Below are 26,991 nucleotides of genomic sequence, written 5' to 3'. Positions count from 1 at the left end.
TGCTTTAAATGTGTCCCAGAGATTCCAGTATGTTGTGTCTTTGTTCTTGTTGGTTTTGAAGAACTTTATTTCTGCCTTCATTTCCTTGCTTATCCAGTCAACATTCAAGAGCCAGTTGTTCAGTTTTTTTAGGAAGCTGTGCGATTCTGAGTTAGTTTCTCAATACTGAGTTCTAACTTGATTGCACTGTGGTCTGAGAGACTGTTTGTTGTGATTTCCATTCTCTTGAATTTGCTGAGGAGTGATTTACTTTCAATTATCTGGTCAATTTTAGAGTAGGTGTGATGTGGTGCTGAAAAGAATGTATATTCTGTGGATTTGGGGTGGAGAGTTCTGTAAATGTCTATTAGGTTTGCTTGGTCCAGGTCTGAGTTCAAGTCCTAGATATTCTTGTTAATTTTCTGTATCATTGATCTGTGTAATATTGATAGTGGAGTGTTAAAGTCTCCCTTATTGTGTGGGAGTCTAAGCATCAAGTTACCAATGACTTTCTTCAAAGAACTGGAAAAAACACCTTAAAATTTATATGGAAAATTAAAAAGAGCCCACATAGCCAAGTCAATTCTAAGCAAAAAGAACAAAGCCAGAGGCATCACACTACCTGACTTCAAACTATACTACAAGGCTACAGTAATCTAAACAGCATGGTACTGGTACCAAAAGAGAGATATAGACTGATGGAATGGAACAGAGACCTCAGAGGCAACACCACATATCTACAACCATCTGATCTTTGACAAACCTCACAAAAACAAGTAATGGGGAAAGGATTCCCTGTTTGATAAATGGTGTTGGGAAAACTGGGTAGCCACGTGCAGAAAGCAGAAACTGGACCCCTTCCTGACAACTTACACTAAAATTAACTCCAGATGAATTAAAGACTTAAACATAAGACCTAACACCATAAAAACCCTAGAAGAAAATCTATAAGCAAAACCATCCAGGACATGGGCATAGGCAAGGATTTTATGACTAAAACATCAAAACAGAAGCCAAACACCGGCAACAAAAGCCAAAATAGACAAATAGGACATAATTATACTCCAGAGCTTCTGCACAGCAAAGGAAACAATCATTAGCAACCAAAAGCATGGGAAAAATTTTTGCAATCTACCTATCTGACAAAGGTCTAATATCCAGAATCTACAAAGAACTAAAACAGTTTTACAAGAAAAAAACAAACATGCCCATTCAAAAGTGGGCAAAGGATATGAACAGACACTTTACAAAAGAAGACATATATGAAGCCAACAAACATATGAAAAAATGCTCATCATCACTGGTCATTAGAGAAATGCAAATCAAAACTACATTGAGATATCATCTCACACCAGTTAGAATGGTGATCATTAAAAAATCTGGAGACAACAGATGCTGGAGAGGATGTGGAGAAATAGGAACACTTTTACACTGTTGGTGAAAGTGTAAATTAGTTCAACCATTGTGGAAGACAGTGTAGCAATTCCTCAAGGACCTAGAAATACAAATTCCATTTGACCCAGCAATCCCATTACTGGGTATATATTCAAAGGATCATAAATCATTCTATTATAAGGACACATGCACATGAATGTTCATTGCAACACTGTTTACAATAGCAAAGACTTGGAACCAACCCAAATGCCCATCAATGATAGACTGGACAGGGAAAATACGGCACATATAAACAATAGAATACTACGCAGCCATAAAAAATGATGAGTTGATGTCCTTTATAGGGACATGGATGAACCTGGAAACCATCATTCTCAGCAAACTGACACAAGAACATAAAATCAAACACCACATGTTCTTACCTATAGGTGGGTGTTGAACAATGAGAACACATGGACACAGGGAGGGGAGCATCACACACTGGGGTCTGTTGGGGGGAACTAGGTGAGGGAAAAAGGGGAGCGAACTGGGGAGGGATAACAAGGGGAGAAATGTCAGATATGGGGAGGAAGGCAGCAAACCACATTGCCATGTATGTACCTATGCAATAATCTTGCATGTTCTTCACATGTACCCCAAAACCTAAAATGCAATAATATATATAAAACCAAACCAAAATGAAAAACAACATGTTCTCTGGTTCCATTTGTGTTGCCACAAATGACAGGATTTTATTCATTTTTATGGCTGAGTTGTATATCATCATGTATGTATGCCCCATTTTTTTGTCCAGTAATCTGCTGTGGAACACCATATTTGATTCTGTATCACAGCTTTTGAGAATAGTGCTGTAATAAACATGGGGGTGCAGATATCTCTTTAATATACTTATGTTCTTTCATTTGGATAAATGTTCATTGGTGGGATTGCTGGATCACATGGTAGTTCTATTTATAGTTTAAAAAAATCTTAATTCTGCATGTTGATATCTCTATATAGTTGGTATTTAATTGACCATTAAATATAGTTAATTTCTTGGATCCAAGAAGGCTAACCTGAAACAATAAAAAAACTTTTAATAGCTGTTTATTGGTGGAATTATGTCCTTCCAAATTAATATGTTGAAATCCTTACCACTAGTACCCGCAAATATGAGCTTATTTGGAGAGAGTTCTCACAGAGGTAATCAATTAAATGAGATAATCAGAGTGAACCCTAGTCCATAATGACTGTATTATTTATAAAAAGAGTTATTGGACTGGTTGCAGTGGCTCACACCTGTAATCTTAGCACTTTGAGAGGCAAAGATGGGTGAATCACCTGTGGTCAGGAGTTGGAGACTAACTTGGCCAATATAGTAAAACCCTGTCTTGACTAAAAACTAAAAATACAAAAATTAGCTGGGTGCAGTGACCTGCACCTCTAGTCCCAGCTACTCTGGATGCTGAGGCAGGAGAACTGCTTGAAACTGGGAGGCAGAGGCTGCAGTGAGCACAGATCATGTCACTGCACTCCAGCCTAGGCAACCTAGCAAGACTGCCTCAGCAAAAAGAAAAAGTTAGTTTGGGGACAGATGCACAGAGAGAAAGCTATGTGAAGATGAAAGCAGGAATTGGGATAATGCTTCTATAATTCAAGGAACGTCAAAGATTGCCAGAAAACATGCAAAGTCTAGGCAAGGTAAATGGAACAGGTTCTTCCTCACAGATGTCAGAAAGAAGAAACCTAATCAACACTTGATTTAGGACTTTTAGCTTCCAGAACATTGATACAATACATTTCTGTTATTTAAATCATCCAGCTTGCAGTACTTTATTACAACAGTCCTAACGACTATTATAATAGTACCATGTAATGTATATAATGTGCATGGTATGTATTAAAACATATATGCACATGCTTATAACTCATATCTCTATCTCTATGTATCACACATACCCTATATGTATGAGTGTATGCAAATGCATGCGAAGAGAAAGTTTTTAACAGTGGTGGTGAGAGTATAAGAGAGGGATTGTTAAAGGTTGTGTTCATCTTTAACATTCTCATTTGTAAAAGAACAAATTAATAACTACTTATGGAATTAAAATGAATTATAAAGAAAATAATAAACTTTATTAACTTTTGTTGAAGTTGTCATTATATTTCATCTGAAAATTGCAAGTTTCCTCTTGGCTTTCATTTGTTTAAAATCTCATATGCTTTATTATTTCTCCACTAGTAGAAATCCTATTAACACTTCAATAACAAAGCTTTACCTAAGATTGATAGGTAAAATTATTCATTTAATTTTTGCCATAAAACCTAAAAATTTGATATTTTATAGGACTAGTTGGGTATATTTTTGTGTCACTTACTAGAGTGTGAGTTTCTTGGTATGAGAGGTTTTTCTCCAAACATAATATTTTCATTTTACGTTATAAAAACAGAGATGTTTTAATTATTGTTTTGAATTTTACAATATACTGGCTAAATGGAGGATAATACCACAGCATTCAGGATTCAGCATTTTGGCATTGGACAGACTTGGACTTTTATTTCAGCTCTGACACTTATTTGTTCTGTAATCTTAGGCAAATAACCTTAACTCCCGCCATTTAAATAATAGCACTGAGTTCAAAGGTTATTGTTGACACTTAATGAAATGCATATACAATTTTTTTGGCATCCTGTTTGTAGTTTTAGCTTTTATCTAAATACATTTGTTTTCTTGTATAAACTAGGTCTATAGATTTTAACTGGCAGGAAATTTTCATCTAGAAACTAAATCTCTACAGCACTATATTAAGATCTATGATGAAGCAAGTAGGCTGGGCATGTTTAAATAACATAAATGGAAATATTAGGGCAGTGATTATCTGGGAATGCAGGTGCTCATCTCTCATGATGACTGTGGAATAATAATTACATATATATATACATACACATACATGCATACATACATATGTATGTGTATATATATATATTTATGTATGTATATGTATATATCTCTTAAAATCCTTAAAATCTTTGGAGTTGTAGTAATGCTGGGAATCTTTTGTTCTCATACTTAATCTTTGATTGTAGTTCTTGTCACAAAGCTTCTAAATCCCTAGGAATTTCCTGGGTGATAGTGGCATATTTTGTTCTAATGAGCAGAGCCATGATGGGCTCCTAGATAAAGCTTCAGGATAGAAGCTGGTCACTAGAAATCAAGGCATAATAAGAAGCTTAGAACTTACAGCTGAACAGAAGTGTGAGTAATCTGGGGACCCACTACGCATGGGTGGTGTTTGAAGAAGCGGGTAATATTGTGGGTTTGAGCCCTTACCTTGAGGATTCTGCCCTAACTCCAGGGAATTTGTGCCATAATAGAATTGTATGACACACAGTTGATGTCTGAAGAGTTGTAGAATTGGTTAGTCTGGGTAAAACTGACACATCTGCTGTCAGAAGTACTGAATGTAATAAAGAAAGGAGTTTTTTTTTTTTTTTTTTTTTTTTTTTCTGTATAGTGATTTACCCACATAAGCATTAACAGTTTGTTTCTCTCTCTCCTTGATTTGACCTATGCTGGTACTGATGTAATCCTAAATTCCGTGTGATTGATATTTCTTTTTATTTTTGATGGCTTCTTTATTCCAGCTCCTAATGTTTCTTATCTGATATACACAGGCCATCTGTTGTTTATCCTGTTTGCCCCACTTTTCCTTGAACATGTGTCTATATACTTGAACCTGGAACATGTTCTGTCTACATCTGAAGAAGTATGTGTAAAAAGAGATCAGTGAGAGAAGACAAAGATGGTAAATTGTCTGGAAACATTGTCAAATGAAGAACAGTTGTGGAAGAAGCTCGAAAAGAACAAAATACTAAAAGACAATAGTAATAGTTTTTAAATATTTGAAGACTTGGCATGTAGACTGTGAATAAACTTTATTTCCTGGAGACCAAGGCAAATAGCAATAGTTGAAAAATATAGAATGAACAGAGATTCATTTCAATATAACATTCTTTACACATCTTCAAGTCTCTCTCTTTACATTTTTACAATTACTTTATTAAATGCATCTGATATACTCTGTTAACTAAGATACCAGAAGCAGATGGAGGATGACGTCAGTAATCTTGAAAAGTGGTTACAACAACCACCCATTTCAAGCACTCAGCTCTGTTACAACTTCCACCCCTACCTTAAACATGATGCATTGAACTCCAAAAATACAGCAGAAACTGTACTCATGATGTGAAAACAAAGCGCTGTTTGGGCGCTTTTTCAGCAAGGGGCCATATATGCCTCTCCCTGTTCTTCCTTCCTAGAGTTTCTCCTTTCCGCACAGAATCTTATCTCATCTTCAGGCATGCTCTCATTTATCACCTGTTGCTGTCAAGTACTAGTGACTGAATGTTTTGTTCTAAAGCGTAGTTACTGTTTGGAGGACTCTGGAATTTCAAATGGTATCTTTTGATTACAGTGTCTCATTGAATGGTCCATCTTCTAAGCATTTCTGGTAATTCCTCACATGGGTACAGCATCCAAATTTCTAGCCTTCTAGGGTGGCTATCAGATGATATAATTCTAGAAAACACAGATTGCTTTAATTAAAATATATTGGCCAATGCTGAATGCTCAACTACTAGGGTCACTGCAATGTATTAGCAGGAAATTGAAATATGTGTGTCTATAGGAAGCCTCCTGGGACCACTTCAAATTCTGTTTCAATCCTATTTTAGACATTGCATTACTGACAGTCCCAGAAGTCTTCATTCAGGTAGGTATAATGTGATGTGCCTTGACTCAGACATCAGCCTCAACCCCCTCACTTCTTACCCTTGGTCTTCTCTGATACTGCAACATGGGACAGCCAAGGGAATGTACTTGGCACATTTCCCAGCACATCTATAGGGTATGGGGGTTATTATTCCATTAGACAGCTCTCCATGTTAAGACTCAATATGGCACAGTCCTCTAAAACAAAAACAAAAAACAAACCAGTTGGCAGTGGGTGGATGACCAGCATATCCCTTCCACCCTAGAAAGACAAGTAATTTCTTCTTACCAGAAATGATGCAAAAGCCAGATAAGGGTTCTATTTATCTGTGTACAATGCCTTATAAGCATCATCATTTATATGTCTGCTTTACCAGCGTAGTGTATTACATAATATTGCCTCACACCAAGGGTCCCATTTTATGTTAATAGGGATGCAATAATAGGCATGTGATTGGTTAAATTATACTCTGTCACTTAAAAGCAACTGGTTTGACAAAATGATAAAATAAACTGTTATTATGAATAATCTGTTATCCTTTGAAATATAAAATATATTTCTATAATGAGAGCACCAAATCTCAGGCCCACCCTGTACAAGTCTATCCCAAGCCTGCTCTGCCAAATCACTCAAGACATATGCAAACAGATAATGGGAGGAAATTAATATTTCATGAAACAGTATTTTAACATGAAGATAGAAACTGATAAATAAGTATTATCCCTTTTTTTTTTTTCTGCCAAGTAAGTGTTCATAGTATTATCCTTTTTTTTTTTCTGCCAAGTAAGTGTTCATGAGGTTTCTCATGTGGTCCTAAGAAATCAAGTACCAGTGAAGAAGATCCAAGATGGCCCTTTTAGGAGCAGCTCAGGATTGCAGCTCCCAGTGAAAGCACAGAGGGTGAGTGGACACCGCATTTCCAGAAAGATCTTTACTGCCCAAAAACCAGGAGATTCCTAGGCAGAGGAGCCCTATGGGTCACCAGCGTGGCTGTTTTGGCCAGCGTGACCATTTTAGCTGGCACAGCTGTTTTGCCAGCACTGCAGTGTGGTGGCTCTCCATACAAAATACACTGGTCTGGTTGCCCTTTTAAGCTGGCCAGGAGATTCCCGGGCAGCGCTGTTGTTTCACTCAGTGCAGTGGGTCACTGCACAGGAAATCAAACGGATCCCGGTGCCCTTTCAGCATGTAACTGGAACACCTAGGAGAGAGTCAACCATTCAACTTAAAACAAAAAAAAGGCTCTGAGGCAGGGAGCCAGGTGATCAGGCTCGGCAGGTCCCACCCCCACAAAAACAAACAAAAAAACCCAGCAATTGGAAATGCTCGAGGTTGAGAGTTTTATGGCAAGCACAGCTGAACCCAGGATGGTGCAGCTCGGTGGGGGAGGGGCATCCGCCATTACCGAGGAACTCCACCCCTACGGAGATAGTCCGCCATTGCTGAGGCAGCTTGCCGTTGCCGAGGCAACCCGCCATAACAGAGAGAGTCTGCCATTACAGAGGTGGGCCACCATTGCAGAGGCAGTTCTAACCACTCCCATATAAACAGGAGTACAGCAGCAGGGTGGAGCTCAGCAAAGCCTCTGCAGGCAGACAGTGACTAGGCTGCCTCCAAGCTGGGCAGGGCAGCCTCAAAAAAAAAAAAAAAAGGCAGCAGCACAATGGACACTCATAAATAAAGCCCTAACTCCCTGGGACAGAGCACCTGGGGGAAAAAAGGTGGGCTTTTTTTTGTTTTTGTTTTTTTTCCCCCTGATCAGACTGACAATTGGCAGACATCATTCTGGGACAAAGATAGCAGAAGAAGAAACTGGTAGCAACCCTTACTGTTCTGCAGCTGCTGCAGGTGATCCCCAGGCAAGCAGGACCTGTAGTGGACCTCAGCAGTCCCACAGCAGAGGGGCCAGACTGTTAAAAAGAAAACTAAGAAACAGAAATAACTTCATCATCAACAACCTGGACGTCCACTCAGAGACCCAATCTGAAAATCTGCAACTACACAGATGACAGGTGGATAAATCCACAAAGATGGGAAGAAACCAGTGCAAAAATGAGGAAAACACCCAAAACCAGAACACCTCGCCTCCTACAAGGGATAACAACACCTCACCAGCAAGGGAACAAAGCAGGATGGAGAATGAGTGTGATGAAATGACAAAATCAGAATTCAGAAAGTGGGTAATGAGAAACTTAGTGATCTAAAAGAATATGTTGTAACTCAATGCAAAGAAACTAAGAAACTTGAAAAAAAATTTGAGAAGTGATAACAAGAATGGACAACTTAGAGAGGAATATGAATGAATTGATGGAACTGAAAAACAAATCACGAGAACTTCATGAAGCATGCACAAGTTTCAACAGCCGAATTGACCAAGCAGAAGAAAGGATATCAGATCATAAAGATCAACTCAATGAAATAAAACGAGAAGGCAAGATTAGAGAAAAAAAGTGCAAAAAGGAATAAACAAAGTCTCCAAGAAATGTGGGACTATGTGAAGAGACCTAATCTACGTTTGATAACTGTACCTGAATGTGACGAAGAGAATGAATCCAAGCTGGAAAATACTCTTCAGGATATTATCCAGGAAAACTTCCCCAACCTAGCAAGGCAGGACAATATCCAAGTTCAGAAAATACAAAGAACACCACAAAGATATTCCTCAAGAAGAGCAACTGCAAGGCACATAATCATCAGATTCCCCAGGGTTGAAATGAAGGAGTAAATGCTAAGGGCAGCCAGAGAGAAAGGTTGGGTCACCCACAAAGGGAAGCCCATCAGACTCACAGCAGATCTCTCGGCAGAAACCCTACAAGCCAGAAGAGAGTGGGGGCCAATATTCAACAACCTTAAAGAAAAGAACTTTCAACCCAGAATTTCATATCCCGCCAAACTATGCTTCATAAGTGAAGGAAAAATAAAATCCTTTGCAAACAAGCAAGTACTCAGAGATTGTGTCACCACCAGGCCTGCTTTCCAAGAGCTCCTAAAAGAGGCACTACACATAGAAAGGAATAACCAGTACCAGCCACTCCAAAAACATACCAAATGCTAAAGAGCATAAACAAAATGAAGAATCTGCATCAACTAATGGGCAAAACAGCCAGCTAGCATCAAAATGGCAGGATCAAATTCATACATGACAATATTAACCCTAAATGTAAATGAGCTAAATGCACCAATCAAAAGACACAGACTGCCAAATTGGATAAAAAGCCAAAACCCATTAGTGTGTTGTATCCAGGAAACCCATCACACATGGAAGGATACACAAAGGCTCAAAATAAAGGGATGGGGGAAAATTTACCAAGCAAATGGAGAGCAAAGAAAAGCAGGAGTTGCAATTCTTGTCCCTGATAAAATAGAATTTAAAGCAACAAAGATAAAAAGGGACAAAGAAAGACACTATATAATGGTAAAAGGATTGATACAACAAGAAGAGCTAATGATACTAAATATATACGAACCCAATACATGAGCATCCAGATACATAAGGCAAGTTCTTACTGACTTACAAAGAGACTTAGACTCCCATACAAAAATAGGGAGAGACTTTAACACTCCACTGTCAATATTAGACAGATCAACCAGACAGAAAATTAACAAGGATATCCAGAACCTGAACTCAGACCAGGAACAAGCAAACCTGAAAGACATTTACAGAATGAAATTTATAACCAACAGTCTCTCAGACCACAGGGCAATCAAGGTAGAACTCAAAATTCAGAAACTAACTCAGAACCACATAGCTTCACGGAAACAGAACAACTGGCTCTTGAATGTTGACTGGATAAACAATGAAATGAAGGCAGAAATAAAGAAGTTCTTTGAAACCAATGAAAATGAAGACACACATACCAGAATCTCTGGGACACATTTAAAGCAGTCTCTAGAGGAAAATATATAGCAATAAGTGCCCACGTGAGAAGAGTGGAGAGATCTAAAATTGACACCCTATCTTCAAAATTGAAAGAGCTAGAGGAGCAAGATCAAAAAAACTCAAAACCTAGCAGAAGACAAGAAATAACTAAGATCAGAGCAGAACTGAAGGAGATAGAGACACAAAAAAACCTTCAAAAATCAATAAATCCAGGAGCTGGTTTTTTGAAAAGATCAACAAAATAGACCACTAGCCAGATTAATTTTAAAAAGAGAGAGAATAACCAAAGAGATGCAATAAAAAATGATAGAGGGGAAATCACCACAGATCCCACAGAAATTCAAACCATCATCAGAGAATATTACAAACAACTCTATGCACATAAACTAGTAAACATGGAAGGAATGGATAAATACCTGGATGCTTGCATCCTCCCAAGCTTAAACCAGGAAGAAGTTGAAACCATTAATAGACCAATAACAAGATCTGAAGTTGAGGCAGCAATTAAAAGCCTATCACACAAAAAAAGCCTGGGTCCAGATGGGTTCACACCCGAATTCTACCAGACACACAAAGAGGAACTGTTACCATACCTCCTGAAGCTATTCCAAATAATCAAAATAATCCATAAAATTCCAAATCATTTTATGAGACCAACATCATTCTGATACCAAAACACAGCAGAGACTCAGCAACAAAAGAAAACTTCAGGCCAATATCCATGATGAACATAGATGCAAAAATCTTCAATAAAATATTGGCAAGCCGATTGCAACAGCAAATCAAAAAGCTTATCCACCATGATCAAGTAGGATTCATTCCGGGGATGCAAGGCTGGTTCAACATACGCAAGTCTATAAACATGATTCACCACATAAACAGAACCAAAAACAAAAACCGCATGATTATCTCAATTGATGCAGAGAAGTCCTTTGACAAAATTCAACAGCCCTTTATGCTAAAAACCCTCAATAAACTCGGCATTAATGGAATGTATCTCAAAATAATGAAAGCTATTTATGACAAACCGACAGCCAATATCATACTGAATGGGCAAAAATTGGAAGCATTTCCTTTGAAATCTGGCACTACACAAGGACGCCCTCTCTCATCACTCCTATTCAATATAGTACTGGAAGTTCTAGCCAGAGCAATCAGGCAACAAAAAGAAATAAAGAATATTTAAATAGGAAAGGAGGAACCCAAATTGTCTCTATTTGCAGACGACATGATAGTATATCTAGAAGACCCCATTGTCTCAGCCCAAAATCTCCTGAAACTGATAAGCAACTTCAGCAAAGTCTCAGGATACAAAATCAATGTGCAGAAATCAGACATTCCTATACACAATTAACAGACTTAAAGAGAGCCAAATCAAGAACGAACTGCCATTCACTATTGCTACAAAGAGAATAAAATACCTACGAATACAACTAACAAGGAAAGTAAAGGACCCTTCAAGAAGAACTACAAACCACTCCTCAACAAAATAAGACAGGACACAAACAAATGGAGAAATATTCCATGTTCATGGTTCGAAAGAATGAATATCATGAAAATGGCCATACTGCCCAAAGTAATTTACAGATTCAACACTATCCCCATCAAGCTACCAATGACCTTCTTCACAGAACTGGAAAAAACTACCTTAAACTTCATATGGAACCAAAAGAGAGCCCACATAGCCAAGTCAATTCTAAGTAAAAAGAACACAGCAGGAGGCATCACACTACTGGACTTCAAACTATACTACAAGGCTACAGTAATCAAAACAGCATGGTACTGGTACCAAAACAGAGATATAGACCAATGGAACAGAACAGAGGCATTGGAGGCAACACAACATATCTACAACCATACAATCTTTGATAAACCTGACAAAAACAAGCAATGGGGAAAGGATTCTCTGTTTAATAAATGGTGTTGGGAAAAGTGGCTAGCCATGTGCAGAAAGCAGAAACTGGACCCCTTCCTGACACCATACACTAAAATTAACTCCAGATGGATTAAAGACTTAAACATAAGTCTGGCACCATAAAAACCCTAGAAGAAAATCTAGGCAAAACCATTCAGGACATAGCAGTAGGCAAGGACTTCATGACCAAAACACCAAAAGCATTGGCAACAAAAGCCAAAATAGATAAATGGGACCTAATCAAACTCCACAGCTTCTGCACAGCAAAAGAAACAGTCATTAGAGTGAATCGGCAACCAACAGAATGGGAAAACATTTTTGCAGTTTACCCATCTGACAAAGGGCTGATACCCTGAATTTACAAAGAACTCAAACATATTTACAAGAAACAAACAAACAAACAAACCCATTCAAAAGTGGGCAAAGGATATGAACAGATACTTTATGAAAGAAGACATATATGAGGCCAACAATCATATGAAAAAATGCTCATCGTCACTGGTCATCAGAGAGATGCAAATCAAAACCACATTGAGATACCATCTCACGCCAGTTAGAATGGCGATGATTAAAAAATCTGGAGACAATAGATGCTGGAGAGGATGTGGAGAAAAAGGAACACTTTTACACTGTTGGTGGGAGTGTAAATTAGTTCAACCATTGTGGAAGACAGTGTGGCGATTCCTCAAGGCCTTAGAAATAGAAATTCCATTTGACCCAGCAATCCCATTACTGGGTATATATCCAAAAGACTATAAATCGTTCTACTATAAGGACACATGTACACGAATGTTCATTGCAGCACTGTTTACAATGGCAAAGACCTGGAATCAACCAAAATGCCCATTGATAATAGACTGGATTGGAAAAATGTGGCACATATACACCATGGAATATTATGCAGCAATCAGAAATGATGAGTTTGTGTCGTTTGTGGGGACATGGATGAATCTGGAAAACATCATCCTCAGCAAACTGACACAAGAACAGAAAATGAAACACCGCATATTCTCACTCATAGGTGGGTGATGAAAAATGAGAACACATGGTCACAGAAAGGGGAGTACTAAACAGTGGGGTCTATTGGGGGGAAAAGGGGAGGGCCAGTGGGTTGGGGAGGTGGGGAGGGATAGCCTGGGGAGAAATGCCAAATGTGGGTGAAGGGGAGAAGAAAAGCAAAGCACATTGCCATGTGTGTACCTACGCAACTGTCTTGCATGCTCTGCTCATGTACCCCATAACCTATAATCCAATAAAAAATTAAAAAAAAAAAAAGAAAACATACATGAGGCCAACAAACATATGAAAAAATGCTCATCATCACTGGTCATTAGAGAAATGCAAATCAAAACTACATTGAGATACCATCTCACACCAATTAGAATGGCGATCATTAAAAAATCTGGAGACAACAGATGCTAGAGAGGATGTGGTGAAATAGGAACACTTTTACACTGCCGGTGGGAGTGTAAATTAGTTCAACCGTTATGTAAGACAGTGTGGAGATTCCTCAAGAACCTAGAAATAGAAATTCCATTTGACCCAGCAATCCCATTATTGGGTATCCGAAGGATTATAAATCATTCTAGTATAAGGACACATGCACACAAATGTTCATTGCAGCACTGTTTACAATAGCAAAGACCTGGAATCAACCCAAATGCCCAGCGATGATAGACTGGACAGGGAAAATGTGGCACAGATACACCAGGGAATATTATGCAGCAATCAAAAATGATGAGTTCATATCCTTTATAGGGACATGGATGAACCTGGAGAACATCATTCTCAGCAAACTGACACAAGAACAGAAAATGAAATACTGCATGTTCCCACTCATAGGTGGGTGTTGAACAATGAGAACACATAGACACAGGGAGGGGAGCACTACACACTGGGGTCTGTTGGGGGGAATATGGGAGGGACAGGGAAGGTGGGAGTTGGGGAGAAATACCATGGGGAGAAATGCCAGATATAGGTGAAGGGGAGGAAGGCAGCAAATCACACTGCCAAGTGTGTACCTATGCAACTATCTTGCATGTTCTTCACATGTACCCCAAAACCTAAAATGCAATTAAAAATAATAAATAAAAAATAAAAAAATAAAGAAATCAAGTACCTTGTTTTCAAAGCAATGGTCAACTTGATAGCATTGATTCTGTCTATATTTCTTATTTCCTTGTCTCATCCTTCATTCTTGGGCCCTGGGATTACTTTCCCAAATAAACTGGTCATACATAATCCTTTGTCTCAGGCACTGCTTTCTGAGAAACACAGGTTAAAAAACTCCTAAAGTTTCTACCGATGTTGGCAATGTATCTATTTCTCTAATGGTAATTGAGCTCTAAATCTGACTAACTTTTCCATAATAGCCCAGCAGAAAGATCCTTGGCTCATGACTCTGAAAGGAGCTGTTACTATTTGTTTTTGAGTGAAAGACCAAGAGGGTACACTAAGTAACCTCTTTTTAATCCATGGCTGAATGAGTATAGTTTTGTGGTATTAATCATTTGAAAGACAAAATAAAACTGAATGAAATGGCATGATTAACACAACAGAGCCAAGTTTAGATTAGTATTTGGCAATAGGACATGCAATAGAAATATTTATTGCTGTGGTTTATGCAGATGAGAATGGACAGTTTTCTTTGAGGCCATGAAAACCACAGTATCATTGTTATAACATAAATAGCCTTAGACAAAGGGTCTTGTTGGTTATGTCTGATATCCTGTGAAGAAACTAAAGACTTTTTTAATCCTTAAATGTTTTTTTATTATTTAATCAAATATAAGAGCGTGATAAATTCTGCCACTTAATCCCCTGATATGATTAAGCTTAGTCTGTTTTGTGAGTGCTACCATGATGGATGATGACCAGATTTGTATATTTTGGCTACTTATACACCTAACTTGTTTGCTGTCAGTTGAGTTGAGGTACTCTTTTATATTCACATGAGCTGGATTATATTCACATAAGCTGGGTTTTATATTCACATGAGCTGGGTTCTTAGGATTGTCACGTTTAACTACCCTTTCCTCCTACTAGAAGAGATTAAAAAGCTAAAACACAAAATTTCCCAGAGTTCCTTCCAGTTTCTAAATGTAAAATGTGTTTTGTCCATTGGATATATTTGATGATGTTTTGGAAGGCAAAAATGAGGTGATATTTAGCTTCCTGTGGCTCTTGACTATCACAGCAGGCTATCATCATAGATTTATGGGGCTTGTCCACAGTGATATTCTAGTGTCCCCTCTCCAGCTTCCTGGGTATAATAAGTATTTACAGGATGATAGTGGTTGTTTCTTCCTCCCAATATAGCCTCAGAAGAGTGACTACCATAGTGGTTTACGCTGTATTATTTATGAAGATGTTCAAGGAAGTCGTGCATTCCAAGAGCCTATTATTTTTAGCACTTATAATGACCTCCTAAGCAATTAATCCCCTGAGTCAAATATCTTGCTGCTTAGAATGTCCAGGTTGGCTTCTCTTTTCTTCCCTGATCCCTAAAGAATGAATTCAGTTAAAGAGAACCAAATCTCATGACATAGAAAAGAGGGGAATTTCATGGGATTGAGGAAGTACCATCATAGAGATAAAGAATATGCAGTGAAATCTATGTTCACAAAAAATCTTTTTTTAAAAAAAACCGTGTGTCAAATATATTAACAAAAGTGAGAGAAGCAAGGTCCAAGATAAAATTGGCTTGTGACTGAATATTGAATTAGATGGATTTGGTGACTGGGAAAGAGATGACACTAACCTTAGGGTATATGTGTATTCTGGGCCTTAAATCATGATCCTTTCTGTAGAATTTAAAAATAATAATAATAACATAATGTCTTTTTTTAAAAAGTAGAAAGGTACTTGAATTTTTTTTACCTGACTTCAACTTAAAAAAATGTGTAAAAATACAAAATAGACCTACACACTCTATGTTCAATTCCTATCTCCCTATCATTAAAGTTAATGACCTTTAACTCAGAGTAATATTCTGAGGGGAAAGAAACATTTTCCACATTGGGCAGGCACGTTTCTTTGATGAATGAAGGAAAGCTGTTATTACAGTCAATGAATGCGTATCATAGATCCCATCAATTCCTGACACATTCATCAATACTCAGGAAACAGTTTATCAACAGATAAACTTTAGGAGCAATTCATAGACTCTAGAAGATGAGAGTTTAAATGACACTAGACATCTGATTTTCAGAATATTAGCTCTTTGCTGACTTATTTTTTAAAGAGTTCTAAAACGGTACCAAGTCTTACTGGCATTATTATCTGGAATTCATTCAACATAACATGTATGCAAGAATTTTTTTAAAGTTACACATTTTTCACTTCTAGTGAGTGGTGAAAAAGCTGACTCAGAATATATTTCCAATCATGTTATTTTACTTTTGCAGGAAAACATGGATTATTTCCCATGTTCATTCAACAGTTCTCAATGGCTTTTGAAATTATGAATGGCACACAAAAACCTTCTCTTGATCTTTAGTCCTACAGCTGTTACCACTATCTCTGTTTATAGGACTCTATACACTTTTTGTACTCTTTACTCTTAAAGAGTGATTTGCGTGGCACAGAAATTTACAAATTGAAATAAATTGAATGGCATAGAAATCCCTCAAAGATGTAAAATTTTTTAATGAAGTCCAGTTATTTTCAGATATCCTAAAGATGCAGTTATAAAACAATGATCATTAAAATATTCATTGAGCTAAACATATGAATAAAGATAAAATATGCCAAAAACAGGTCTTTAATTTCTTCAGGAGCAAGAAGAAAAAATTTTATCAAAAGTAGAGATATGGTGATGGAAGAGGCCCTGGCCTGGATGTTGAGAAGTCTGTCTATTCCTGCTCTTTACTGCTTTACTGAATATAACTTCTATGCTTGTTTAGAGTTTGAAATATGTACGTTTGGTGTTGGCTTAATGATTATTTAGAAAATGCTTCTTCTTGTTCAGCATTGTCATTGGTGACCTCTTTGTCCTGAAGTTATTGAGAAGATAGTAAAATAAATATTTTTACATAATTCAAATTTTTAATGTCTGCCTCTGTCAAGGTGCTTCAATGCTTGCCAAAGAGGAATGAAAAGGAATAAATTCAAAAAATAGTTCTCTTCCCTTGGCCTGAAACATTCCTTTGAGGCAAAATTGAAAGTTTTAGTGGTTCCTGGTGTATCACAGAGGTGATCTGTTCATAGAGTGGGTTGAGTGACTAACGCATTAATTTCTGGAAGACAGACAATGGGGATTTTAGCAGAACTGGCTTATAGGTGATGGCATATTCCCTCTGCATCCCCCATGCTCTCTCAACCCCACCACACACACACTTGTGCAAAAGCACCTACCTATCATTTCAAGTTCATGTAGTAATTGTTTGCCAGGAATTGCCTTCATTTAAAGGAAGAGAAAAAACAACAAAGAAAAAATATTATCTGGCAAGAAGTACAAATGCCATTTATCCCTTTATCTGCTGCTCTTTGTAGACATTCAAGAGATAATATAATCAAACAAATGCTTTATCTTCTATGCCAAAATATCTCCAAGAAAATTTTTCATTCGGCATATAGCTTTGACTTATCCTGTCAAGCACCTCTCTTCTCCCACAATTTTTCTTTCTTTATTTTTTTTAACCTTAATATATTACACAAGGGAGTCATATTTTTACAAGGGAATCAAGCCAGGGTTTAGAGCTCTTTTTTTATGCTACTAATCATTTCACAAAATTGATTGATTCTTGCTGATTATTTTTCTCATCCCTAATTAACCCTTTGAAAGCTGTCTTCTATCCCCTCCCTAACCTGAAAAATATTTATATCTTCAAATTCCATAGTGGCTGGCTTTCCAATGGCTAATAACAAAGATTTTCTGTGTTCAATATTGTTGCCCACTTATTAAAAATTATGTTTCTGTTTTTATTTATCCAATATTATTTACTTAGACTCTTTTTCTTCTTTTCTGTCTTCCAGTTTTCTCGTTTCCTGGTGAGTTTTCCACAAGTACTAAAGCTGCTTACCCAAAGTGTATACATCTCTTTGACTTTGTATTCTTTATGATAAGTTTCTGTGATTTCATTCATCACAATTTTGAGAGGAATTTTGAGATTCCTCTCAAAATTATGTCTTAGTCTTTTCTCTCCAGGTCAAACATATGAATTTTAAAATGCATATGATAACTCTGAATGAATGATGAAGTATCCCAAACACAGCATGCACCAAACCAAACTCAATATTGTCACTTCTTATGGTAGGCAGAATTCTAACTGTAACCAACATCCCCATTCTCCTGTCTGCACATCCTGCATAATCTCTGGGACTGTGAATATAAGAGGAATTTTACTCCATGACTCAGTTATATTTTATGGTATATTTGACATTAACAAAGAGAGATTATCCATAAGCCTAATCTCATAACACTGAAAACTTTAAATGGGAGTCTAGAGGTCAGAGACAGAGAAACTCAGAGATATGAGGCTTGATAGGGAATTTAAAGCAAGGGAGATTCTTTTTATTTGACTTTAATTCAGAGGGTAACAGCATGACAAGGAATGAAGGCAGACTTTCAATGCTGAGTGGTCCCAGCCAACAACCATCAAGATAATGGAGTCAGCTCTACAACCAGGAGAAACTAAATGCTGCCAACAACCAAAATGAGCTTGAAAGCAGATTTTCCCCTAGAGCCCCTACAGATATAAACTCAGCACAATGGGACATCGTGAATTCAGCTTTATAATTGCTTAAGCAGAAAAACCAGCCATGCTATGCTTATATTTTAACCTATGGGAGTGAAAAAGAAAGAGAGAGAGGAGAGGAAGGAAACAAGGAAAGGAAGAAGGGAGGGGAAAAATTAAAAAAATAATAATGGCTTTCTAATTACTTGGTAAAAGTCAAATACGTTAGCCAGAATTTTCACATGTGGAACCCTAAGTTGGCATGGTAGTTCAATATATTTTAAACAATGGAATAATATTATTAAGATCACAGGTTCTGCAACCAAAATGGGTTTGAATCCCATTCTATTAACTATTTTCTTTCTGTTCTTGGCAAGTTATTATATCTTTCTGTGTTTTAGACTTATCCATAAACTGAGGATATTAGTAATAACATCAATCTCATAGGGTTATTTCATGATCAAATGAGCTAATATATTAAGTACTTTTAAAAGTACTTGGTCCATTGAAAGCCTTTAATATATTTTAGGCTTATATTTTCTCAATCTAATTATAAGAATTAATCAACTAAAATAAACATGTCTGCTTTATTCTCTGAATCACCTAGCCTAGTGTCTGACAGTATGTACTCAATTCCTGATTATTGAATGAATAATGGTAGAGCAGACACTTTTTCCATGAGGCATAGCCACTCATCCTTCCTTGCCAATAATATCTGAGTTTGTTCTGGTGTTTATATGCTTCTGAGGTTGGGCTCCTTTTCACCTTCTGTTGATGATCCTTGTAGATCATAACCAATGGTGATAACTCCATGCCTATGGCCAGTAATTGATTTAGAAGTAAACATCTGCCACAATTTTGGCCAGGGAAGTGTTAGGCTATATATGGAGTGAGAATGGAGGATGGCATTGTCAGAGAGTATTTGTTATTTTTAAAAGACAATATTTTATGAAGAAGACATTGTCTTTTCTGCCTCTGGATGTGGTCATCTGTAACACCTAACACCTATGCAGCAATCCTGAAACAATGGGAAATGTTCATCCAAAAACAGAGTTAGCTGAAGAGCACAAGTTAACGTGCTGAGGATAACATAGCAAAAGATAGAAGGAATCTATCCTATATGATGTCATTGAGCATTAGTAATGCTTAAATTGTCCAAACTCAAGACTTATTCTTTTGTGAGATAATGAATAGCCTCAATTCTAAGCCATTTATAGTTATGGTTTCTATTGCTTTGAAATGGAACACTCCAACTGACACACTGATGTGTATAAAACTTACATTAGCAACAGGATTAAATAATGCTAATTATCTAGTTATAAAGTATTCTCTAACGTTAATTTCATATATTTGTAATTTTTAATAAACTGATCAAACCAGGTCTAATTTTCTCATTATGCTCCTTGCTATATTTTCATTACAGTTGGCTCTGGGTCAGTTACAGAGATAAATTATTTCTAAAACAACTATTACATGAAAATTATGAAAGCCAAGAAACTGTAATCATCCTTAGATAAAAATTAATTATCCTGAGAGATGTTTTAATATTTCACACTAAGTAAAACTGTGGCAAAATATATGACTATATGTCTCAATATTCTCAATAAATAAATATTTTTTCTAAATTGCCTATATTTTGCTTGTGTACACTGCACTGAACCATTGCCCCTGTTCTCGTAACTACACTCCATCTATAAATGATTCTTGACTTACTGATTTTTCTGATTTGGATTCACAACAGACAATTCTTGAACAATGGTTGACTTAATAATTACTTTAAATGTGCTAGGAGATCAGTTAAAATCTTTTGGAATATGGCTTCTTCCATAGATATTCACTCAGCTTATTTTGAAATATTTATTTTAACCTTAAAAAAGTACTAAATTAGCAGAAGAAAAATACTATCTCCCCATGGCATAGCATGAGGTAAGTTATGAAATAGAAACGGAACACATCCCATGTACGTGACATAGTCTCCTATAGATCCTCTTACACAGCTTAAAATCATGAGGAAAATGAGATAATTACATTATCTACAAATCTTGAAATAATTCCTAAGAGTCTCAATGACAAATTTCCCTCTTTCCCTTAAATTCTAGATGCTACTCAATATGGGTAATTATTGAAATACTTTCTTTTGTTCTTAATTCAGTTTTCTACTTTTAGATACCTATTTAAAATTTAGTAAGTTTAAATAATTTGGAATTATAACACTGCTAAATTTGTATGCAAGATAAATTATAGATTGAGCACACCTTTTATTAACAACACCGCATTTGTGGGTGATGTTTTCAGTATGTAAAATTACAAAGCCCAAGTCATGATTTCGTACTTAAAAACAGAAGATTTTAAGAAACAAAAATAGCAGATCAACAAAACCATGTTTTTAATTGATATTTTTAATTTAACATATGGATTGGTCTAACCTCAAAAAATTACCTGTGTTCATTAGATATTAAAACAGAATTTTAACTAACGACAGCTGTTACTTTTCCCTTTGTATTCTGAAAATCTGTTTCATGTTAGCACTCTGTGCATAAATAACACAGCCAGAGAATTGTGCGTGTCAAGTAGACATTTATTTAACACACATACAAAACACTTTGCTCCCCAATTTGCTCACCACCACTAAGGTTCAATTTCAGGTCACAGAAGGAGATATCTGGTTTTCTCTGAAGTAAATGGGGACAATTATTTTTTATCTAGGCTTTATTTTCTTTGTAGAAAAGGTGCTATGTTTTAAATAACAAGATACATTAAAGGAAGTTAGAAACTACAGCAAAAGTAATTTTGTGATTTCAAATTAAAACATATAAGAAAAATTAGCAAATGTGAATGAAGTTTGCATGTCAAAATAAATTTAAAACTTCACAAATCCAAAACCATTGTTTTAGTCTTTTCAGTTATCTTAAATTACATTTTATCTTTTATCACAGCAGGTCATTTATTTATGTCAAACATAAATAATGCATTTCATTTAATGTTTGTCTAGTGCTACAGATAGATGCATCTTATTGTCTGGAAATGTGCATAATAGGAAAATCTCAATTAATTATAGCCAAATTAATTAGTATATTTTATAAATAATAATTCTAGTATTTTATTTTACAAGTAACAAATGCTACAATAATTGCATTTAATTTCATCAGAGATATGCTAAAGAAGTTGAGTATATTGGAAAAGAAAATACAATCCAAATTAATATCTAACATTTATGAGTGATATGGTTTGGCTGTATCTCCATTCAAATCTCAACTTAAATTGTATCTCCCAGAATTCCCATGTGTTGTGGGAGGGACCCAGGGGTAAGTAACTGAATCATGGGACCCATCTTTCCTGTGCTATTCTCATGATAGTGAACAAGTCTCACAAGATCTGATGGGTTTATCAGGGGTTTCTACCTTTGCTTCTTCCTCATTTTCTCTTGCCACCGCCATTTAAGAAGTGCCTTTTGCCTAGCACCATGATTCTGCGGCCTTATCACCCATGTGAAACTGTAAGTATAACTCCTTTTATTCCCAGTCTTGCATATGTCTTTAACAGCAGCATGAAGACAAACTAATACAATGAGAAAACAGCTCTGTCTCCTTCCAGGCCAGGTTTGGCTTTCTTTTTCTTATGCTTCCATAGCACAATTTGACACATTGAAATAATCTAGAATTATAGTTCAAAGTTTTTATGAAAAGATAAATTGTATATTGAATACAACTGTGATTACCAACATATATATATATATGTTTTCATATAACTGTCATTACCAACAACATATCTACCTATCAATATATATATAAACATATATATTTAAGATTCAAAGCCTGTCATTTCACATATAAGAAAAGCTATGAAGAAGGTATGACAATGAATGTTTTTATTTGTTTAAATTTTTTTTCTTTCATTAAACTGAGGTTCTTGAGAACAGGAACCATGTCTAAATCATCATTATATCTCAGATATCAACCCAGAATTTGAATTAACATTTCTACCTAATAACTATTATATGGATAAAAGTATTGTAAAATATGTTTATTTTCTTATTTATAACAATATGCCTAATGATAGCTGTATAATTTAAAGTAAGAAACATGGTACTTGCAAAATGACAAATAGAAAGATAAAATACTAATATAAAAGATGATTTGGAGCCATAGCAATGAATAATTATCAAAAGTTTTAAATATTGTTATAAAAATAAAATACTAAAACTAGAGGATAATGTATTATTTGGAATTATACTAAGAAGAAAATTCCATTTTTTATTCTTAAACACAATTTAAGCTAGAAGTTTTTCATATATCATTCTCCTATTCATGAAGACAGACAGTATAAGTTTTGTCACATAAGCAATGATTTGCTGATGAATTTCTCTTTCTAAGCCTACAACATATGAGAATTATGAACCCATTTTTTCTTTTTTGCTCTACATCTCTGTCAAGACAATCTGCATATAAAACCCAACAATTTTAAGGGAAGACTCCACTTGGTGAACTTTGTAGTAAGAGACGGAAAATAAATAATCTCAGAACATAAGGTAGAAAGTTTGATTTCAGGGACTGTGAGTGGCTGCAAGAATTGAAAGATGTAGATTTGAGATCTATCTTGATTATTGAACTTTTCTGAGAGTGATACTATATAAACCTCATTTTCTCATTTGGGATGTCAAAAATAGTCATCTACTTTTGTTTTCATCTTAATTAATACTAACATTTTTCCATGGATAGTCACCTTGCTCATCATATTATTATTTATATTATCAAGTATATCATTGCATTCACATAAGGAGAAGAGCTTCTGTGAGTCTCCTAAATGGTATTTTCGGTTCATGTTATATTAGTTGGATTTTGACAGATAAATGAAATTTATTAACTGAATTTTAAAAAGCCATCTCATTTCTAAATGAAATTAAATGTTATTGAGATAAAATAAAATATAGCATCTATAAGAGTGACAGGGTTTTGGTGGTGATGGAAGCAATTTTCAAGTAGTTTCTTTTTTTAATGCTGGCTAGAGATTTATTATTAATAAAGTGGGCATTTCAAAATAAACTATTGGCATTTACTCATTAATTTTATATAAATAAAAATGAATCATAGTTTAATATGTTGTTAAAATTGTTACTTGACTTTGTATGAACAAAAAGTAATAAAAAGCTTGTTGGCTTGGCTTCATTGTTTACATGGAATCACATCTTACTTTATATGAAAGTGGTATACAACATTTAGCTGTTACTCTGTTTTGAGAGGTTGTAAATTTTAAGATACTCTTGATTAATGATGAAAACAAAGTCCCAGGTTCACATTGCTTGAATTGTAATTTTCAGTGAAATAATCACTTATTGTACGTTTATGAAAAAATATACAATGCTCTATGTTATTCAGATTTGTTTAAAAAACTAAATTTACATTTATGTTTTTTATATATTTACATCTTTTTGCCCCACTGAATTGGAAAATAGTACAGGCACATCAGTACAAATGACTTAATTGCCCATTACATGTTGATGTTAAAAAATTGAATGATGAAAGATTTATGAGTTCTCTATGGTTAGTATTCAAGGTAATAGATATTAATTATCCCTGTTCAAGGTAACTACATCAGCTCAATGAATCTATTCTGGTAGCAACATAAGTTCTCTTGTTTGTTTGTTTTCAGTCATTAAATCTTCTACAAATATCACTATGCTGAAACATGGTATATTAGGTCATTCTCACACTGATCATAAAGACATACCTGAGACTGGGGAAAAAAAAAGAGTTTTAATTGGACTTAAAGTTTCACATGGCTGGAGAGGCCTCAGAATTATGGCAGAAGGTGAAAGACCCTTCTTAGATTGCAGCACCAAGAGAAAATGAGAAAGAAGCATAAGTGGAAACCCCTGTAAAAACCATCAGATCTCATAAGACGTATTCACTATCATGAGAATAGCACTGGAAATACTGGCCCCATGATTCAATTACCTCCCACTGGGTCCCTTCCACAAAACCTGGGGATTCTAGGAGATACAATTCAAGTTGAGATTTGGGTGGGGGCACAGCCAAAGCGTATCATTCCACTCCTGGCCCCTCCAAATTTCATGACCTCACATTTCAAAACCAATCATGCCTTCCCAACAGTCTCCCAAAGTCTTAATTCATTTCAGTATTAATCCAAAGTCCAGAGTGCAAAGTCTCAACAGAGGCAAGTCAATTCCCTTCTGCCTATGAGTCTGTAAAATCAAAACCAAACTAGTTACTTCCTAGATACAATGTGGGTACAGGTATTGGGTAATATGGTGTTCCAAATGGGAGAAACTGGCCAAAACAAGGGGGGTTACAGAGCCCATGCAAGTCCAAAATCCAGTGAGGCAGTCAAATTTTAAATCTCCAAGATGATCTCCTTTGACTATGGGTCTTACATCCAGGTCACACTGATGCAAAAGGTGGATTCCCAAAGTCTTGGGCAGCTCTACCCCTGTGGTTTTGCAGGGTACAGTCTCCCACCTGCTGCTTCTGTGGTCTGGCATTGAATGTCTATGGCTTTTCCACATGCACAGTACAAGCTGCCAGTAAATCTACCATTCTGGGTTCTGAAGTGTCCCTCTTCTCACAGCTCCACTAGGCAGTGCCCCAGTAGGGACTCTGTGTGGGGGTTCCAACCCCACTTTTCTCATCTCTACACTCTGTTCTTCTACACTGCCCTAGCAGAAGTCCTACATGAGGGCCTCGCCCCTGCAGCAAACTTTGGCTGAACATCCAAGTGTTTCTATAGATCTTCTGAAATCTAGGTGGAGGTTCCCAAACCTCAATTTTTAACTTCTGTGTACCCACAGGCTCAACACAACATGGAAGCTGCCAAGGCTTGGGGCTTCCACCCTCAGAATCCGTAGTCAGAGCTGTACATTGTTCCCTTTTAGCCATGACTGGAGCAGCTGGAACACAGGGCACCAAGTCCCTAGATGGCATACAGCATGGGGACCCTGGGCCTGGCCCAGGAAACCACTTTATCCTTCAGAGCCTCCAGGCCTGTGATGGGAGGAACTATCATGAAAGTCTCTGACATGCCTGAACTTCTGGCTTGAACTTCTTCTCAAAAAATGGAGTTTTCTTTTCTATCACAATGTCAGGCTGCAAATTTTCTGAAATTTTATGCTCTGCTTCCCTCTTAAAATGGAATGCTTTTAACACCACCCAAGTCTTCTCTTGAATGCTTTGCTGCTTAGACATCTTTTTCTGGCAGATATCCTAAATCATCTCTCTCAAGTTCAAAGGTCCACAAATCTCTAGGGCAGGGGCAAAATGCTGACAGTCTCTTTGCTAAAGCATAGCAAGACTTACCTTTGCTCCAGTTTCCAAAAATTTCCTTATCTCCATCTGAGACCACCTCAGCCTGGACTTATTGTCCATATCACTACAGGCATTTTGGGCAAAGCCATTCAACAAGTCTCTAGGAAGTTCTAAACTTTCCCACATTTCCCTTCCTTCTAAGCCCTCCAAACTGTTCCAACTTCTGCCTGTTACTCACTTCCAAATTCTCTTTCACATTTTCAGACATCTTTTTAGCAACTTCCCACTCTACTGGTACCAAGTTACTGTATTAGTGCATTTTCACACTTGATAAAGAAACACTCAAAACCAGGAAAAAAAGAGGTTCAATTGCACTTACACTTCCTGTCACTGGAAAGGCCTCAGAATCATGGCAGGAGGTGAAAGGCACTTCTTGCATGGCTGCAGCAAGAGAAAATGAGGAAGAAGCAAAGTATTACTGAAATGCCAGGCATTCAGTCTAGTTCTTCTTGCTTGCCCCACAGAAACCCAATACTAGGACAATGAGTATTGCTGGGGAAAGATAATTTAATGGGGTGGTACAGAATGAGCACTACCAGGCAAGCAGAATTTAGTGGGGTGCCTTAACAGGATGCTGGAGCCAAGGATATGAGAGATCAATGTCAAATGCATCTCTCCAACCAACTAAAATTAGGGGTTTAGAAGGCAAGGAAAAATACAACTAAATGCTGGAAAACAAGAATTAGGGAGAGATACGAAATAAGAGTTGGTCAACAGGCAGCAGGTGGTTGATCAGGCAAACCTGACAGATGAGGGATCTGGCATCTTATTGTCTAGATAAGATGATCAGGTAAGTCTCATTTTCTTGGTACTATCAGGGAAACCTGAGGGTTGTTTTTCTGAGCAAGGAACTCAGATAAGATGAATGCAAGTTTAAAGCTTTAAGGCCAGGAGGGTCAAATTTCTATGTTTACCCAAATACCATAAACACTAGTCCTGAAAATACCATAAACGCAGTAAAGGTGGGCTGGTTTCAAAATTACCTGGGTTGAATTTCGACTGAATACATAAAAATAATGTTAAAAGTAGCCTACTTTATACACTTTAATTTTATTTTTCTGGAATAGGTTATTAA

At 36.5% G+C, this 26,991-nt stretch overlaps 1 protein-coding gene across 1 annotated transcript in view; it reads right to left on the bottom strand.

The window, feature by feature from the left end:
• The window catches only part of LOC118143569 (uncharacterized), a 434,544-nt gene that overhangs the window by 51,413 nt on the left and 356,140 nt on the right, over positions 1–26,991 (bottom strand). The window contains exon 4 of the mRNA XM_054236957.2: positions 26,236–26,297. Coding sequence (XP_054092932.1) covers positions 26,236–26,297 — 62 coding nt within the window. The remainder of the gene's footprint in view (positions 1–26,235; positions 26,298–26,991) is intronic.

The sequence above is a fragment of the Callithrix jacchus genome, chromosome 11 (genome assembly GCF_049354715.1).
Source record: "Callithrix jacchus isolate 240 chromosome 11, calJac240_pri, whole genome shotgun sequence".
NCBI lineage: Eukaryota > Metazoa > Chordata > Mammalia > Primates > Cebidae > Callithrix > Callithrix jacchus.
This window is presented reverse-complemented; position numbering and strand designations above follow the sequence as displayed.